The following is a 19,225-nucleotide window of genomic DNA, read 5'->3' on the forward strand; positions in this document are numbered from 1 at the left end:
GATTCTCAAGGTTCTAGCCGAGCTCGAAAAAGGCATAGAAGATATTAGAGAAACCCTCTCTGGAGAGATAAAAGCCCTTTCTGGAGAAATGAAAGAACTAAAATCTAACCAAGTTGAAATAAAAAAAGCTATTAATGACGTGCAATCAAAAATGGAAGCTCTTATTGCTAGGATAAATGAGGCAGAAGAAAGAATTAGTGACATAGAAGACCAAATGACAGAGAATAAAGAAGCTGAGCAAAAGAGAGACAAACAAATACTGGACCACGAGGAGAGAATCTGAGAGATAAGCGACATCATAAGATGACACAACGTTAGAATAATTGGGATTCCAGAAGAAGAAGAAAGAGAGAGGGGAGCAGAAGGTATATTGGAGAGAATTATTGGAGAGAATTTCCCTAATATGGCAAAGGGAACAAACATCAAAATCCAGGAGGTGCTAAGAACGCCCCTCAAAATCAATAAAAATAGGTCCACACCTCGTCACCTGATAGTAAAATTTACAAGTCTTAGCGACAAAGAGAAAATCCTGAAAGCAGCCCGGGAAAAGAAGTCTGTAACATACAAGGGTAAAAACATTAGATTGGCAGCGGACCTATCCACAGAGACCTGGCAGGCCAGAAAGAACTGGCATGATATATTCAGAGCACTAAACGAGAAAAACATGCAGCCAAGAATACTATATCCGGCTAGGCTATCATTGAAAATAGAAGGAGAGATAAAGAGCTTCCAGGACAAACAAAAGCTGAAAGAATTTGCAAACACCAAACCAGTTCTACAGGAAATATTGAAAGAAGTCCTCTAAGCAAAGAGAGACCCTAAAAGTAGCAGATCAGAAAGAAACAGAGACAATATACAGTAACAGTCACCTTACAGGCAATACAATGGCACTAAATTCATCTCTCTCAATAGTTACCCTGAATGTTAATGCGCTAAATGCCTCAATCAAAAGACACAGGGTATCAGAATGGATAAAAAAACAAAACCCATCAATATGCTGCCTACAAGAAACTCATTTTAGACCCGAAGACACCTCCAGATTTAAAGTGAGGGGGTGGAAAACAATGTACCATGCTAATGGACATCAGAAGAAAACTGGGGTGGCAATCCTTAGATCAGATCAATTAGATTTTAAGCCAAAGACTATAATAAGAGATGAGGAAGGACACTATATCATACTCAAAGGGTGTGCCCAACAAGAAGACCTAACAATCTTAAATATCTATGCCCCTAACATGGGAACAGCCAACTATATAAATCAATTAATAACAAAATCAAAGAAATACATCGACAGTAATACAATAATAGCAGGGGACTTTAACACTCCCCTCACTGAAATGGACAGATCATCTAAGCAAAAGATCAACGAAATAAAGGTCTTCAATGACACACTGGACCAGATGGACATCACAGATATATTCAGAACATTCCATCCCAAAGCAACTGAATATACATTCTTCTCTAGTGCACATGGAACATTCTCCAGAATAGACCACATCCTGGGTCATAAATCAGGTCTCAACCGTTATCAAAAGATTGGGATCATTCCCTGCGTATTTACAGACCACAATGCTCTGAAGCTAGAACTCAATCACAAGAGGAAATTTGGAAAGAACGCAAATACATGGAGACTAAACAGCATCCTTCTAAAAAAAGAATGGGTCAACCAGGAAATTAAAGAAGAATTGAAAAAATTCATGGAAACAAATGATAATGAAAACACAACGGTTCAAAATCTGTGGGACACAACAAAGGCAGTCCTGAGAGGAAAATATATAGCGGTACAAGCCTTTCTCAAGAAACAAGAAAGGTCTCAAATACACAACCTAACCCTACACCTAAAGGAGCTGGAGAAAGAACAACAAAGAAAGCCTAAGCCCAGCAGGAGAAGAGAAATCATAAAGATCAGAGCAGAAATCAATGAAATAGAAACTAAAAAAACAATAGAACAAATCAACGAAACTAGGAGCTGGTTCTTTGAAAGAATTAATAAGATTGACAAACCCCTGGCCAGACTTATCAAAAAGAAAAGAGAAAGGACGCAAATAAATAAAATCATGAATGAAAGAGGAGAGATTACAACCAGCACCAAAGAAATACAAACAATTATAAGAACATACTATGAGCAACTCTACGCCAACAAATTCGACAATCTGGAAGAATTGGATACATTTCTAGAGACATATAAACTACCACAACTGAACCAGGAAGAAATAGAAAGCCTGAACAGACCCATAACCACTAAGGAGATTGAAACAGTCATCAAAAATCTCCAAACAAACAAAAGTCCAAGACCAGACGGCTTCCCAGGGGAATTCTACCAAACATTTTAAAGAAGAATTAATTCCTGTTCTCCTGAAACTGTTCCAAAAAATAGAAATGGAAGGAAAACTTCCAAACTCATTTTATGAGGCCAGCATCACCTTGATCCCAAAACCAGACAAGAATCCCATCAGAAAAGAGAATTACAGACCAATATCCTTGATGAACACAGATGCAAAAATTCTCACCAAAATACTGGCCAATAGGATCCAACAGTACATTAAAAGGATTATTCGCCACGACCAAGTGGGATTTATTCCAGGGCTGCAAGGTTGGTTCAACATCTGCAAATCCATCAATGTGATACAATATATTAATAAAAGAAAGAATAAGAACCATATGATACTCTCAATAGATGCTGAAAAAGCATTTGACAAAGTGCAGCATCCCTTCCTGATTAAAACTCTTCAAAGTGTAGGGATAGAGGGCACATACCTCAATATTATCAAAGCCATCTATGAAAAAACCGACTACAAATATCATTCTCAATGGAGAAAAACTGAAAGCTTTTCCACTAAGGTCAGGAACACTGCAAGGATGTCCGTTATCACCACTGCTGTTCAACATAGTACTAGAAGTCCTAGCCTCAGCAATCAGACAACAAAAAGAAATTAAAGACATCCAAATTGGCAAAGAAGAAGTCAGACTATCACTCTTTGCAGATGATATGATACTATATGTAGAAAACCCAAAAGGCTCCACTCCAAAACTGCTAGAACTTGTACAGGAATTCAATAAAGTGTCAGGATATAAAGTCAATGCACAGAAATCAGTTGCATTTCTTTACACTAACAACAAGACAGAAGAAAGAGAAATTGAGGAGTCAGTCCCATTTACAATCGCACCCAAAACCATAAGATACCTAGGAATAAATCTAACCAAAGAGGCAAAGAATCTATACTCAGAAAACTATAAAGTACTCATGAAAGAAATTGAGGAAGACACAAAGAAATGGAAAAATGTTCCATGCTTATGGATTGGAAGAACAAATATTGTGAAAATATCTATTCTACCTAAAGCAATCTATGCATTTAATGCAATCCCTATCAAAATCCCATCCATTTTTTTCAAAGAAATAGAACAAATAATCCTAAAATTTATATGGAAACAGAAAAGACCTCGAATAGCCAAAGGAATATTGAAAAAGAAAGCCAAAGTCGGTGGCATCACAATTCCAGACTTCAAGCTCTATTACAAAGCTGTCATCATCAAGACAGTATGGTACTGGCACAAAAACAGACATATAGATCAATGGAACAGAACAGAGAGCCCAGAAATAGGCCCTCAACTCTATGGTCAACTAATCTTCGACAAAGCAGGAAGGAATGTCCAATGGAAAAAAGACAGCCTCTTCAACAAATGGTGCTGGGAAAATTGGACAGCCACAAGCAGAAAAATAAAATTGGACTATTTCCTTACACTACACATGAAAATAGACTCAAAATGGATGAAGGACCTCAATGTGAGAAAGGAATCCATCAAAATCCTTGAGGAGAACGCAGGCAGCAACCTCTTTGACCTCAACTGGAGCAACTTCTTCCTAGGAACATCGCCAAAGGCAACAGAAGCAAGGGCAAAAATGAACTATTGGGATTTCATCAAGATCAAAAGCTTTTGCACAGCAAAGGAAACAGTTAACAAAACCAAAAGACAACTGACAGAATGGGAGAAGATATTTGCAAACCACATATCAGATAAAGGGCTAGTATCCAAAATCTATAAAGAGCTTAGCAAACTCAACACCCAAAGAACAAATAGTCCAATCAAGAAATGGGCAGAGGACATGAACAGACATTTCTGCAAAGAAGAAATCCAGATGGCCAACAGACACATGAAAAAATGCTCCACATCACTCAGCATCAGGGAAATACAAATCAAAACCACAATGAGATACCACCTCACACCAGTCAGAATGGCTCAAATTAACAAGTCAAGAAATGACAGATGCTGGCGAGGATGCGGAGAAAGGGGAACCCTCCTACACTGTTGGTGGGAATGCAAGCTGGTGCAACCACTCTGGAAAACAGTGTGGAGGTTCCTCAAAAAACTGAAAATAGAGCTACCCTATGACCCAGCGATTGCACTACTGGGTATATATCCTATAGATACAAACATGGTGCTCTGAAGGGGCATGTGCACCCGAATGTTTATAGCAGCAATGTCCACAATAGCCAAACTGTGGAAAGAACCTAGATGTCCATCAACAGATGAATGGATAAAGAAGAAGTGGTATATATACACAATGGAATACTATGCAGCCATCAAAAGAAATGAAATCTTGCCATTTGCAACGATGTGGATGGAACTAGAGGGTATTATGCTTAGCGAAATAAGTCAATCGGAGAAAGACAACTATCATATGATTTCTTTGATATGAGGAAGTGGAGATGCAATGTGGGGGGTTGGGGGGAGGTAGGAAAAGAAAAAATGAAAGAAGATGGGATTGGGAGGGAGACAAACCACGAAAGACTCAATCTCAAAAAACAGACTGAGGTTTGCTGGGGGGAGGGGGGACGGGAGAGGGTGGTGGGGATATGGACATTGGGGAGGGTATGTGCTATGATGAGTGCTACGAAATGTGTAAACCTGGCGATTCACAGACCTGTACCCCTGGGGATAAAAATACATTATATGTTTATTAAAATAAATAAATTAATTTAAAAAAAAAATCTCTGCCTACCACTGGCAGTACAAATGCTTCTTTGCTTCAGGTATCTTTTCCCTGAAGTGCCTTGTGGTTTCCTGTCTTGCTGTGCCCACATGGAGATACAGCTGCCGTTTCTTGCCTTCTGTCCTGATGGACCCGAAAATTCAGAGTGGCCACAGTCATTCTCTACTGGGAATGCATATTACTTGTGTCCCAGGAGAGCACTCAGTCTGCCTTGACCTTTGGTAGGAGGCATGATCTATCAATGACTGCAGAACCCCAAAAGGACTCTTTTGGCTGTCTGAACTTTTTTTTTTTTTTTAAATTATTTATTTCTTTGACAGAGAGATAGAGAGAGAGCACAAGTAAGCAGAGTGGCAGGCAGAGGGAAAGAGAGAAGAAGGCTCTCTGCCGAGCAGGGAACCCAGTGCAGGGCTTGATCGCAGGACCCTGGGATCATGACCTGAGCCGAAGGCAGACACTTAACCAACTGAGCCACCCAGGTACCCCTGTCTGAGCTCTTAAAGCCGTTTCTGGCAGAAGTTTCCATGTGAGCCTCTCATTTGCACTTTTGCACAACCAGCTTTTCACTTTGGTTCTGTTTTCTGGTTCTTTATGGTCCCATCATTGCATGATGTGCTGTCAAGGTGGTAAGATTTGTGGCTAGTAATAACTGCCACGTAAGATGGAACTGATTTTGTTCTTATGTAGGTCCTGTCCCTGCTATCAGCGGGGCACTGAAGAAAACAGGACGGAGTCTTAAGGACATGGATTTGGTAGAGGTAAGTGTTTAAGACTATTTTACATGAATAAGCTACTAACATGTATAGCATGAATGGCTTTAATTTGGTATTTTATAGCTTTTTTTGTTTCCGTGCTATTAGCTTTTCCAGATGACATGTGTCCAGGTATTACTTCCGTTACGTGCTTTGGATGGGTACTTTTCTCTACCTGATTAAAATATGTATATTCAAATAATTAAAGTAGCCTGATTGCTCCTTCTAAGATATGAATTCCTGGAAACGTCTTAGGACCTTACAAGAATATTTCATTTTAGACTACCAGTGTGCTTGTTGAAGTGAATATTGTATAAGGTGGGTGAGAATAACTTTGACCTTTGATGCATTAAAATGAAAAAATATATAAGCAAAAGAATTGGCATGATAGAAAAACTAATATCTGGTGCCAAATCTAGAAGTTTCTTGGTTTCATGCCCTCTCACCAAATTAAAACTCTCCCTCCCCCAGACTTACCTTTGTCTTTTACACCATAGTTGTGGCTAGATTTGGGGTGTGATCATTTTTGGCATAGAAAACTTAATTTTATTATAAGTATGGTGATTTTTTTTAAAGAGTTTATTTATTTATTTGACAGGCAGAGATCATAAGTAGGCAGAGGGGAAGGCAGGCTCCATGCTGAGCAGAGAGCCAGATCCGAGGCTCGATCCTAGGACCCTGAGATCATGACCTGAGCTAAAGGCAGAGGCTTAACCCACTGAGCCACTCAGGGGCCCCTGATTTTTTTTTTTTTAATGTTCGTTTAGAGCAAAGACATCTTAAGCATTTAGCACAATTAAAAGGAAGAGTGGAAAAGAAAATAAAGCTGGATTATATACATTTTACATTTGGGGACTATTTGAAAATTTTAGGTAATTAAACATCTTTGCTGCTTGACATTGGGAAATAACTAATATAACAAAGGAAATCTCTCTAAATTGGTAAAGAAGGGGCTTGTCACTCAGCATAGGTGTGATCATCTCTCATCCAGGAAACCAGGGTTTTAGACAAACAGCTTATCCTTAAATCTCTTCTTCCATTCTTAAAGCCTCAAGTGGGCTGCTTAATTATCATACTTATATTAGCAAATAATATTCCTGGATTTCTGACTCTAAATTTCACACTTGAAACTCTGTTTAAATATGTCCGTTCTGCGAAGCTATCATAATCATTTATAGATGTGTATGTGCTCAAGGACATCGCTCTCAGTACCTTGATAGGATTGTCTTTGGGACTTTTGATGATCATGGTAGTTTTACCTTGGCTCAGAAACCTAGTTTTGCTAGTTCATATTCCACTTCCCTTAGTATCACCTTAAACATGACCATATAAAATGGAAAAATAATGCAGGACCTAAGGACAAACAAAACACCATCTTGGAAAAGCACAAAATACAGTAGAAAAGAACAAAGGCTAGATTTTGATTTCGACTCTGTACAAGTTATCTTTCTTAATATCAGTTTTTTACCCATAAAATTTTCTAAGATCATATAAAACTATAGTGCTATGAACCTGAAGGAAGGTAATTCTCATAGCCAACCTTGCTGAGTAAATACAATATGATACTCTCAGATCTGCCAGATTTCAACATGGTAACAGTTCCTCTATGTATCTGGCTCTGAAGGTTTATCCTTGGTTGTGTGTCAGTTTATTCTTAGAAGAATGGCTAGTAGTACTGGGTAGTAATAAAAATAATAGGAGAAACCATCTACTGAGTGGTTGGTATGTGTCAGGTAATACAGCAGACACTTAATACCCATGATTCCATTTAACCTTGACAGTAACTCCTAGGATGTACTATAGTTACATTTTACTGTTGAAGGAACCTTGAGTGTCGAGAGCTTAAAGAACATGCATACAGCCAAGATTTGAGCCATCCCTCTGGCTCCGGAACCTGTGGGCCATCTCCCACTGCCTCTACTAGGTATCCTTTTACAACATCGCTGAGGGTTTTTCTCCAAGGGATGCAGTTGACTTGAAGTATCGGTTAGTAAATTACACCCATTTTCAAACCTGATTATCTTTACAAAGAGTGGTTGAAGATAAAAGGTAGTTGAAATAGGAAAAAAAAAAGAGCAAAATTAGTCATCAGTAGGACTGGACATTCTCAGTTAAAAATCAACTTATGAGCGAGCATTTTTATCTGTGTTTTGATTATTTTTAGGTGAATGAAGCTTTTGCTCCTCAGTACTTAGCAGTCGAGAAGAGTTTGGATCTTGACCCAAGTAAGACCAATGTGAATGGTGGAGCCATCGCTCTGGGTCATCCCCTGGGAGGATCTGGATCAAGAATTATGGCACACCTGGTTCACGAATTAAGGTATTTGCTGGAAGTTGTTACATTTCATATTTGCCATCTTTGGTTAAAAATGCGTGGATTTGGATTTCCTCAGAACAGTCCAGCATTTTTCATTCGTCCTCCTATCCCCCTGTACTGCTGCTCACCAGGAACATGTTACATGGCGGCACCCTTTGCAGCTGACAGTGTGGATGGCCCCGCTGACTTGTTAGAGCTCTACACTTGGGGATGCACATGCTTCCTTGCCAATTACAAGAGTGAGATATGGTTCTTTAGGAGAACAAACAGAATATTGGGAGGATTCTGAGCTAGATGCTGTCATTTAAGAAACTGGAGCAAACTGCTGGTTTGGGTCTGAGCTAAGTGTTTCCTTCACCAGTGCCAGGGTTCCAGAAGAGCCCTTCTGCGGGTCTGATACTTCTCAGTTTTAATACAAGAGCTCCTCCTTCTGGTACTGTGTAGTTTGGACCATTTTGCTCTGTTAGGATGAAGCAAAAAAAAAAAAACGAAATACGTCAGGCCAAAAAAAAAAAAAAGAATCACTGGCTCCTGCTAGGTTAAGGTAAATGGGATTTGTTTCATTTCATTTTATTTTTTATTTTTTTAAGAATTTATTTATTAGAGGGCGCCTGGGTGGCTCAGTGGGTTAAAGCCTCTGCCTTCAGCTCAGGTCATGATCCCAGGGTCCTGGGATCAAGCCCCGCATCGGGCTCTCTGCTCGGCGGGGAGCCTGCTTCCCCTTCTCTGTCTGCCTGCCTCTCTGCCTACTTGTGATCTCTGTCTGTTAAATAAATAAATAAAATCTTTAAAAAAAAAAAAAGAATTTATTTATTAGTGCACAAGTAGGGGGGTGGCAGTCATAGGGAGAGAGAGAAGCAGACTCCCCACTGAGCTGGGAGCTCAATCCCAGGACCCTGGGATCATGACCTGAGCTGAAGGTCATGATCACTTAACTGACTGAGCCACCCAGGCGCCTCTCATTTAATAATTCACAGAGTCGAAATGAGTAATGTGCACCAGAAAGTTCCTAGGTGGTTTCTGTAGGATTGAGCGAGAATAGATCGTGGTCTAGAGAAATCTAATTTTTATGGAAGGGACAAGAAATGCTTCTAAATTATCTACCTGTTCACATGGGCACACTTCACTGATTTCCCTTCCTCTCCTGTGCCATGAAAATCTGGACTATATAAAAATCAAAGAGGCCGGCCCCTTCTTCAGCTTCCTTTTCATTTCCGTGACCTCCTGGCCCCACTCCTTTCTCAAAGCACACCTCAGCTTCTAGATCTGTTTCAGCTTCTCTCTTTTCTGTTAGCACCTTCTTTTAATAAAAATACTGTTTCCTGAATTCCTTACCTTGTGACTATAGATCAATATTGAGGACTGGAGAAAGGATTGAGACACTGAGCTGAATGAGGATGAATAATGCAGATGTGGTCATTGTTAATTCTAGTTCTTTAATTTTCTAATTGGTTCTGTTTTTTATTTGAGTAGATTTCAGCCACTGCTTTCTCTTCTAGGCGTCGGGGCGGGAAATACGCTGTTGGGTCAGCTTGCATCGGCGGTGGCCAAGGCATTGCCGTTATCATTGAGAGCATGGCCTGAGGGGCAGGGGACACAGCGAGGCCCCCTCGTACTGTCTGGGCCGGGCCACAGCAAAGCAGGGGATCTTCGGAGCAGCTACGAAATGAGACGTGCCCTCTACTGCAAGTGTGATTAAGGGATAATGAGGCAAAGATGTATTTCTCATGAATAAAATAAGTTCTCTCAAATGCATACAAAATATATATTTCTGCACAAAAGTCCAGCTACAGAGGCCTTAAAAGAAATTGTATTCTCTTGCCATATAATTACCACAAATGCCTTAGATAATACGATTGCAAGAAAATGGAATAAATACTGCTTTAACTTCTGCTGATCCTTTAATGTCTTTCTTGGATTTTTAAAAATCTCTTAATTGAGGAAAAATACACATACCATAGAATTTACCATCTTAACTATTTTTAAGTGGCATCAAATACATTCCCACTGTTGTGCAACCGCCGGTAGCCTCTGGACTTGCTTCGTCTTGCAGAGCTGAAATTCTGCCCCATTCAATACAGACTCCCCTGCTCCCCACCGCCACCCCAGCAAGCACCATTCTTTCTGCTGCTTTTAGATTACTCTGGGCCCCTCACAGGAAGGGAATCCTGCAGGAGCTGTCCTTTTGTGCCTGGGTTATCTCACCCAGCATCACGTCCTATCACGTGTCAGCACTGCCGCCTTTTCTAAGAACATTCCATTGTATGTATAGACCATGTTTGTCTGTCCTTCCATGCACCCGTGGACACTTGCGTTGCTTTTGTGATGAGTGTCTCTTCATGGCCCTGCTCTCCGTTCTTCTGGGCGTGTTCCCAAAAGTGGAATCATTTCTAGGACTTGACAAACAGTTTCTCCCTTTTACCTGCACCCTTTTACCCTCTCACCAGCCTTGCACAAGGGGTTCCAGTTTCTCCACATCCTGCACAGATACCTGCTCTTTTCCATTTTTTAGAATAGCCATCCTGGTGGGGGTGCGGGGCACCTCCCTGTGGTTCAGAGTTGTGTTTCCTTAACAATCTGTGATGTCAAGCATCTCTTCCCAGGCATATTGACCATCCCTACATCTTTGTTGAAGAAATGTCTATTTTAAGTCCTCCTCCCATTTTTTAAGTTGAATCGTTTATTTTTTGGTGTAGTTGAATTGTCTTTTTTTTTTAATTTGAAAACGAGTTTAACTTTGTTAAGTGATATTCAGAATTCATTCTGACATAAATGTCCAAGGAAATAAATTACTGAACTTAGTCTTGATACCATTAAATGGTATATTTATTACCGGAAAGTGAAGGGGATGCTGTTGTTATTATTATAACTGTGGGGCAACAAGTGTCACCTGGAACTGTATCCTAGGCAAATGGGGACATAGAGGCGCCCTACTTTGAACTAACTAAAGTGTATGTCAGTGACCACCTCAAGTTTAAGAAAGCTGAGCAAATACTGTTTCAGTACGGACTGCTGGATTAGACGATTATAAAGGAGTTGGTTAGGGTAGACACCTCACTGTCCTAACAGTTGAACAAACACTTAGAGGAGGTGATCATTGGCCATGCAGATACCTGGGAGAAGAGTAGGTCCTAAAGCAGGCGTGCCCTCGCTGTGCAAAGAGCCCGCGTGACGAGCGGAGGGAGCAAGATGGAGAGGGGTTGGAGAGGAGTCAGAGAAGCAGCTGGGTGCATATCACGTGGGCCTGAGAAGCCACTGTAGGGACTTCGCCTTTTATTCTGAGTAAAACGGACCCACTGCAGGCTTTTGAGTCAAGGAAAGACAAGTCACCTGACTTACAGGAAGGATGCCTCGGTCTGCCTGGTTGAACTCTGGAGGGACAACGTGGGAAACAGGGAGACCAGTCAGGATGCCACTGCCGTAATCCAGGCCAAGAAACAGCCCTGTTCTCTGACCTAGAGGCGGCAACCGGGCAGTGAGAACCTGCCAGACTCTGCTTATATTCTGAAGATGGAAACTGGAGATCTCCTCCTGGCTTGGCTGTTGGTTGGGAGAGAAAGGAGTCAAGGATGACTCCCGCGCTTCCTGCGTGCACTTCCTGCGCTTCCTAGCCGTGGGGGTGGGAAAGTTGGGTTCAGACATCGCAGCGGAGATGCTGAACGGGCACCTGGGGGAAGGAGTCTGGCGTGTGGAGAGGGGCAGATCTGTAAGTCACTGGCATTTAAATAGGACGTGATCAAGAATTAGTGGCCTCCACCTGGATGGATCGAAGCAAGGGAGGAACAATTCTTCCTCCTGTACACATTCCTTGGTTTTCATTTTCATGACTTAAAGAAAAGCTTGAAGAATGAGAATGATATGTAAAACCAAGTATCTCTGCATTGCCTTTCTGAAGACTGAACCAGTGCTTTCATAGTTTCTCCTCACTCCACACAGCAAGTGCCATCTCTTCCCACCTTCATGGAAAAAAACTAAATTTTTTTTTACTAAATCATCACTTAAAATGTAGGATGGGAGCATACATTTTTAAAGGTACTCTAAAAGGCATGCCTTTGTAAATGAGAAATAACTGAAATAATTTTTCAAAGGTTTTATTTATTTTTTAAGATTTATTTATTTGATAGACAGAGATCACAAGTATGCAGAGGCAGGCAGAGAGAGGGGGAAGCAGACTCCCTGCTGAGCAGAGAGCTGTGGGGGCTCGATCCCAGGACCCTGAGATCATGACCTGAGCCAAAGGCAGAGGCTTAACCCACTGAGCCACCCAGGCGCCCCCTGTTTTTATTCTTCAAGTGAATCCTGGGTTTTATAAATTGGGTTAACTTGCAATGAGGAGTCTGTGTGCACCAGCCACGAGCCCAGGGACACTTGTCCCCTAGGTGGCACTACAGGTCTGTGCTGCCCTGGTCCGTTTCTCGGGGCAGCATCTCCAAGATGCTTCTCAGCAAAGTTGGCCACTCTGGGTCCTCCTCACCTCCTGGGAATAGAGGACGAGAAGGAGCTAGCAGTAAAGAAACCTTGGAATGCAGGTGGGGGACAAAAATCTCTTTCACCTGCTGGGAGTGCCGGTCCAAGTTTAGGAATCTGGAAGTCCCTCTGGCCAAGGACACTGCCCCTTATCGCTCCACAGTGGAAACAGCAGAAGCAAAGCCCCAGAGCTAACTGGGGTATACCCACTGGTCAAGCCTCTGCGAGGCTCTGGACCCTTCCCCAACCCCGCCCCTGCCAGTGGGGGCACAGGGAGACTGGGCTGGGGACAGAGTCTGGAGCAGCAGAGCTGATGAGGCAACAACCATGGTAGTCCCCGCCCCCTGCACCCTCGGGGCCACTTGGAACCTGCAGGGCTCCTCTTCCCCACTCCAGACCCTACTTACTCCAGAGGCCCCGGCTGCCCCCAGAGCAAGGGCTGCAGGGAGCTGCTTGCATTCCGTCACCCTTGACCTCAGCCGATGGGGCCGGAACCAGTGCAGCCCGAAGGCTGTGGGAGCAGCTGGGACATGGAGCAAAGACACGTGGGAGCTGTGTGTCCTGGGCCCTGGCCTTGCTTCCCCAGGGACAGAAGTGCTGCTTTGGACTCCCTACACATCGCAGTGCCTCTGGTGTGAGAGCCTCAGTAGAGGAGCAGGCATCTGACTGAGGCAAAGCTCTTTGGGAAGGTGGCTGGTGCGGGAGACAAGGCCCTGTGTGCCTGGGTGCCACGACACCCACCCTTCCCACCATGCGCCGTGTTCCGGTAAGTCAGGGCAAAAGGGACTAATGAGCGGGGTTGCGCGCAGACACACCCGAGAGGCCCAAAGTCACTGCAGACACCAGGAACTCGGACGGAAGTAAAAGCCAGACTTGGGCTCTGAACAAGCAGTTTCTCAGGAGCCTTTCAGGTGTCAGACAAGATAAAATCAGAAATTACAGAATGAGGGAACATGTCGGTACCACGAGCAAGGAGCAAGCTGTGCTGGTTATTCACACACACACCCCACTGCACATCTAGGCGGCAAGAAGAAGCAAAGTCACCAGCAGCTGAGGCCCACGGGGCCCATGGACTCCTAGCCCAGCCAGTCCTTAGATCTGTCCTGCTCTGACCATGGGCTTGGGGCTGGGAAACGATGGGATGCAGGGAGCCAGGAACTCAGTCCGACCATCCCCCAGGGCTCTAGGCCCACATCTCTAGGGAGAACCAGCTCTGAGTGAGGGCCATGTGCCAGGTGGGAGACTTCTGTTCCACACACTGCTGTGTGCCCATCGTGGGTGTGAGCTCCCTGGCGTGAGCCTGGACCCACCACTCTGTTCCCACTGCACGTGGTCAGTGGAGAGAACAAGACCTCCAGCTGGAGGGATGACGGCCAAGCGAGGACAAGCCAAGTTACAAAGGACGCCATCATCTTGAGCCCCTCTGAGCTTTCTAAATGACAGTTCTAGAACACATAGGAGGAAGAACTCTCCACATGGGTGCAAAGCCACTCCAGCAAGTCTTCTCCAGGACTTGGTAGAGGGTGAAAAGAGAAATGACCGTAAGACCAGAAATGTCAACTATAAAGAGACAAAAGCCACTGTAAACTATTGCACACTGCCTTATAACTAGGTTTTAAAATACATAGGCAGGGGCGCCTGGGTGGCACAGTCAGTGAAACATCCAACTCCTGGTTCCAGCTCAGGTACTGATCTTGGGGTCATGGGACAGAACCCTGAGGCAGGCTCTGCACTTAGTGGGGAGTCTGCTTGGAGGTTCTCTCCCCTGCCCCTCCCCCTCTACGTACTCGCTCTCGCAAAATATATATATATATATTTGCAGAGGACATGTAATGGATAGGTCATTCCATTAAAATGCTAGTGGTGGTCATGACAAGATGGCAGGGGTGGCATGGGGGGAGATAATATGAGCAACAGAAGTCCTTCCGTAGCAATGACACAAACCTCTGAGACATACAGGTGAATCTCACAGGCATGTTTTTGAAAAAAGACCAAAAACAATGCATACTCTATAATTCCATTGACATGATGTTCAAAAGACAGGTGAAACTAATCCATGATGGTAGAGGTCAGAACAGTGGTTTCCCTTGGAGGGAGTCGCTCCTGAGAGGGACACAAGGGTGTGCGTTAGGGTGCTGGAATATTCTCCATTTTTATCTGGGTTGTGGTGACACAGATGTACACATATGTAAAAATTCATTGAGCTCTACACTTAATGGGTTGTGACAGAGTGGGTTCTTAAAAGGAGCCAAGGGTAGATGAAGGACTATTTGAGGAAGCTGGAGTGGCGAGCATCCATGGCCAGCCGGGCCTTCCCACACATACACGGCTACCCCTCATCGGAGTCGCGTTATTCTAGGTGGATCGTGGACCTGATACAGCAGATCCATGACAGTGCCATTTATGCCATTTTTCAAAATGGTGAAGAAGATGCCCATGGACGTGGGCGCCGTGGAATTTACAGGAGTGTCGGTTCCCAATCAAGGGGCCTGAAGAAATCAAAGAAAAGGAGAGTTGAACAAGAACAGCACATTTGCCATCTCTACAAATACCGAGTCATTATGTTGTATGCCTGAAACTTATATAATGTTATACGTTGATGACATCTCAATTAAAAAAAAAAACTTAAAAAATGAACAGTCTGCATGGTGAACTTGATCCCTGGTTACAACTCAGAGCACCTAGGGATGGTGACAGCACCTAGGGACGGTGACACACGAGTCCTCCTGGGACGTGAGTTTACACCTTAGGGTGAAGCCATTTCCTGAGCAGTGATACCAGCCATTCTTGAGGAAACGTGATCACGGGAGGTTCTGCACTACATATCGTGTGACCCGGGTCACAGCTGACTGACCAGAGATAGGTGGCAAAGCCAACGCAGCCATTGATAAACTGGCCTGTGGCTCTGAGGGCAGGAGGGCACGGGAAGACTGCCCGGTCAGTACCCTCTGCACTGATAGTGACTCACTGACCTACAAGTCCACTTCCTGCTTCCAGGGCGCCACGTGGGGAGCAGGTCATGACAGTGGAAGCCAGAAGGGAGAAGTGAAAGCAGGACGAGCCAGGCCACCCCTGGGTGGGTGACTGCATGGCTTGGGAGGCCCCTCCCAGAGCTCTCACCACCCTGGAAACACCCCGGCCCTGGAGATGAGCCAGGCGTGTCCACTCCCTGAAAGGTTGCAACTGATACATCCGTCCCCTCGGCCTCAGCCTCAGCCTCCTCCGGGTGGGGCCGGGGCTTCCCAGGTGTGGCCACTCCCTGTTCGACTGGTCTGATGGCACTTGCTCTTAGCCTCCAAGCCCAACACACTGGGGAGACTCAAAAACATCTGGGTGGCCTGGGACTCCCCCCTAAAGTCTGGGGAGCTGTGTAGAAAGTCCACAGAAGAATCCTTACTGACCACTGCCATGCTGGAGGTCACCAAACGAGTACGGAGGTTAATAAACCACAGGCCATATTTTTTCCAAATCAAAGCTGCCGGGAACTCTAAGAGAAGCGTTTCATGGGTCCCTGAGAAAGAAAGAATGGAGCGTCTCTCACAGGCGTAAAACTAGGACACCCCAGGGCTCCGTGAGGTGGGGCCAAGTCAGGAACCCGCCTTGCAGTGAGGGACAGGGACACACGGACACTGTCCGTTCAACCCTGTCACTGGGTGGAGGGAAAGAAAAGAAGTCTCTGAAAGTGTGAACCACGCGCTCTGCCCCGCACGAGTCTGCAGTCTGTGCGCAGCACCCACGTGGGCCGAACCACCAAAAACCCTGAAGCCCAGACCTTTAAGTGGTTCCCAGGTGCCCAACAAAAGGGGCTGCAATGTTAATGAACCTGAACTTAAATATGATCTTGAAAGAAAAAAAAAAAAAATGGCCGCAGCCCTCTCTGGAGGAGCCGGCTTCCCATGAGAGACGACACATCCCCACTTCAGAGATACTCCCAGAAGGAGCCTTGGCGCCTGGACGGACGAGGGTGGCTCTAATTTTAGAATTCAGAGGGCTTGAGTGTCTCGGAAGGCCTGTGGGCTCGCCCAAGTTGCTGCGGTCTCCCGGGGTCTCTGCATCCTTCCAGCAAGGGCAGGCGGCAGAGAAAGTAGCTTCCTCCCGGAGCAGATGCAGGAGAAGAAACGTCTCTGTGCATGACAACTGCCATCAAGAAGCCACCAGAGGCAAGAAAAAAGCTGAGTGTGTGGCTCAAGGAAAGGGCACATACTGGGAACAACGGAACTGGGAGAGAAGGGTGAAGGGTGGGCAGGACACACAGGTCAGGCCTCTCAGGGCTCAAGGGCGATGGGGAGTGAAGGTGTGTCATCACCTAATCCACAGACATGCCCCCCGTCTGCGAGGGGCTCTCTTGCTTCTCCTACAGGCAGGGGACATGAAGTCCCCGGAAGGATCATATCCACTCTGGGAACCCACTGAAAAAGCCATGAAATTATTAAATGCAAGACAGTAGAGAATCACAGGTTAGCTGCTCTGGACTTTGTGAGTCCGGGAAAAGCTCCAGCTGAGAACTTGGGAGGGGTTGCTTTTCCTCCCTTTTTTCCTTTTTTTGAGTTGCACAGTTTTGCATAGGGGAGGTCGACTCCTACATGGGCCTCAAAAGATTAGAGCAGTGCCTGATGCCCATGGTCATTAAATCTTTATCTTCTGCTTGGGGTGCTGTGCCCGACACCACAGCTGTGCGCTCCTCAGAGAGCCATCCACTGCACCCTCCATCTGTCCACTACACCGTCCATCCGTCCACTGCACCCTCCATCCAGCCACTGTACCCTCCATCCATCCACTGCACCCTCCATCTGTCCACTGCACCCTCCATCTGTCCACTGCACCCTCCATCCATCTACTGCACCCTCCATCCAGCCACTGCACCCTCCATCCAGCCACTGCACCTTCCATCTGTCCACTGCACCCTCCATCCGTCCACTGCATCCTCCATCCACCCATCCACTGCACCCTCCATCCATCCAGCCACTGCACCCTCCATCCGTCCACTGCACCCTCCATCCGTCCACTGCACCCTCCATCCATCTACTGCACCCTCCATCCAGCCACTACACCCTCCATCCAGCCACTGCACCCTCCATCCGTCCACTGCACCCTCCATCCAGCCACTGCACCCTCCATCCGTCCACTGCACCCTCCATCCAGCCACTGCACCCTCCATCCAGCCACTGCACCTTCCATCTGTCCACTGCACCCTCCATCCAGCCACTGCACCTTCCATCTGTCCACTGCACCCTCCATCCATCCATCCACTGTACCCTCCATCTGTCCACTGCACCCTCCGTCCATTCACTGCACCCTCCCTCCATTGCACCCTCTATCCACTGCACCCTCACTTCTGGGCACCTTCAGGCTGGAGCCCCCGGGCTGCTCTATCTGCTGAGGATGGGAACAGTGTGGGTCTCAGCAGCCACTTGGCCCAGCCACAGGCCAGGGACAACGCCCTTGGTTTGAGTGCCTGCCCTAGGAGGAGGCAGAAGGCTCCGTAACACACAGTGATGGAAGGCCCAGTGCCCACAGCAGGCACCAACATCCCACAAGAAACCAGCTCTGGGCTCAGTGCAACATCGAATCTGACCCTCCAAGTCTGGGACATCTACCAGGCCTCATTCTCCAAATACTCAGTGAGTATCTTCAAGTAACAATAAAAGCAGAGAGAAGAGTAATTATCAGTAACATTCCTATGAGTTCAGTTAATTCTAAAGGAGGACAAACCGTGCACACAGATGCAGAGGCTGGGGTTGGCCGGGAGAGGCACAATGGAGAACCCCCTCTTACTGTCCACACGGAATCCCATCATTCGAAGCCTGCAGGCCTAACCCCCACCTTATCTGGGGACCCTGATGCCCAGAGCGGCGAAATGGTTTGCCCAAGATCGTGGCTCCCATCACCAGCTGTGCTGGCAGAAGGCAAGCGCCCTGACTCCCCAGCAGGAGGCCAGTGGGTCTCTCCAGCTCTGGATGCCATTCCAAAGGTCAAGCCCCACACAGCCTGGCGTTTTTATCTCCTTCTCTTTTGTTTTGTAAATTCTCAAAGCTCATCTGCTGACCTCCCAGGATGCTTTTTACAGCTGGGCCAAACACGCTGAAATATAGCCCCTGAGGTTCCGAAAAGGAATCTACAGAGACTTCACTCCTGAAACTTCCCACGTCCGTCCTCCCAGAACATTCCAACCCTGGACACCCCTCTCCCAAAACATGCGAACTCTGGATTTGTGGTATTAAGACCTTAAAAAGGTCTGTCTACTTTTAGGCGAGCCTGATACTGCTCTGTCCAGAGACGTCAACCTGAATTCTGCCAAGGTTAGTAAAAAGAAAACCATGGGCCCAAGATGGCATCATTTAGTTAAGGCCCTGTCAGAAAACTAAGATCTGACACATAACTGCAGTTACAACTCCCCAGGAATGTAATCTTTAACCAGTTGACATAGAAATGTCCCTGTCAGCACTAAGAAATTTACTGATAGACCCCTTTACTGATAGTTCCCCATAGGAGGGTGACCTTGCCTAAAATAATGGATTCTTTACTAATAATTCCTTTTTTTCTGCTCCCTCTCTACCTTTAAAAACCTCTCCTTTACTGGAGCCCTTTGAAATTCTCCCTACTTTCTACATGGGATGTTGACCGATTCATGAATTAGATTTTTAACGTTTACCTGGTTGAATTTTTGTTATTTCACAGATTGGTTGGCAGTGATGAG

At 45.4% G+C, this 19,225-nt stretch overlaps 1 protein-coding gene across 1 annotated transcript in view; it reads left to right on the plus strand.

Moving 5' to 3' along the window:
- The window catches only part of ACAA2 (acetyl-CoA acyltransferase 2), a 38,028-nt gene extending 28,070 nt beyond the window's left edge, over positions 1 to 9,958 (plus strand). Inside the window, exons 8-10 of the mRNA XM_080822238.1 lie at positions 5,681 to 5,751; positions 7,910 to 8,064; positions 9,561 to 9,958. Coding sequence (XP_080678364.1) covers positions 5,681 to 5,751; positions 7,910 to 8,064; positions 9,561 to 9,645 — 311 coding nt within the window. The 3' untranslated portion in view covers positions 9,646 to 9,958. The remainder of the gene's footprint in view (positions 1 to 5,680; positions 5,752 to 7,909; positions 8,065 to 9,560) is intronic.
- The last annotated feature ends 9,267 nt before the right edge of the window (positions 9,959 to 19,225 follow it).

The sequence above is a fragment of the Martes martes genome, assembly GCF_963455335.1.
Source record: "Martes martes genome assembly, chromosome: 13".
Lineage (NCBI taxonomy): Eukaryota > Metazoa > Chordata > Mammalia > Carnivora > Mustelidae > Martes > Martes martes.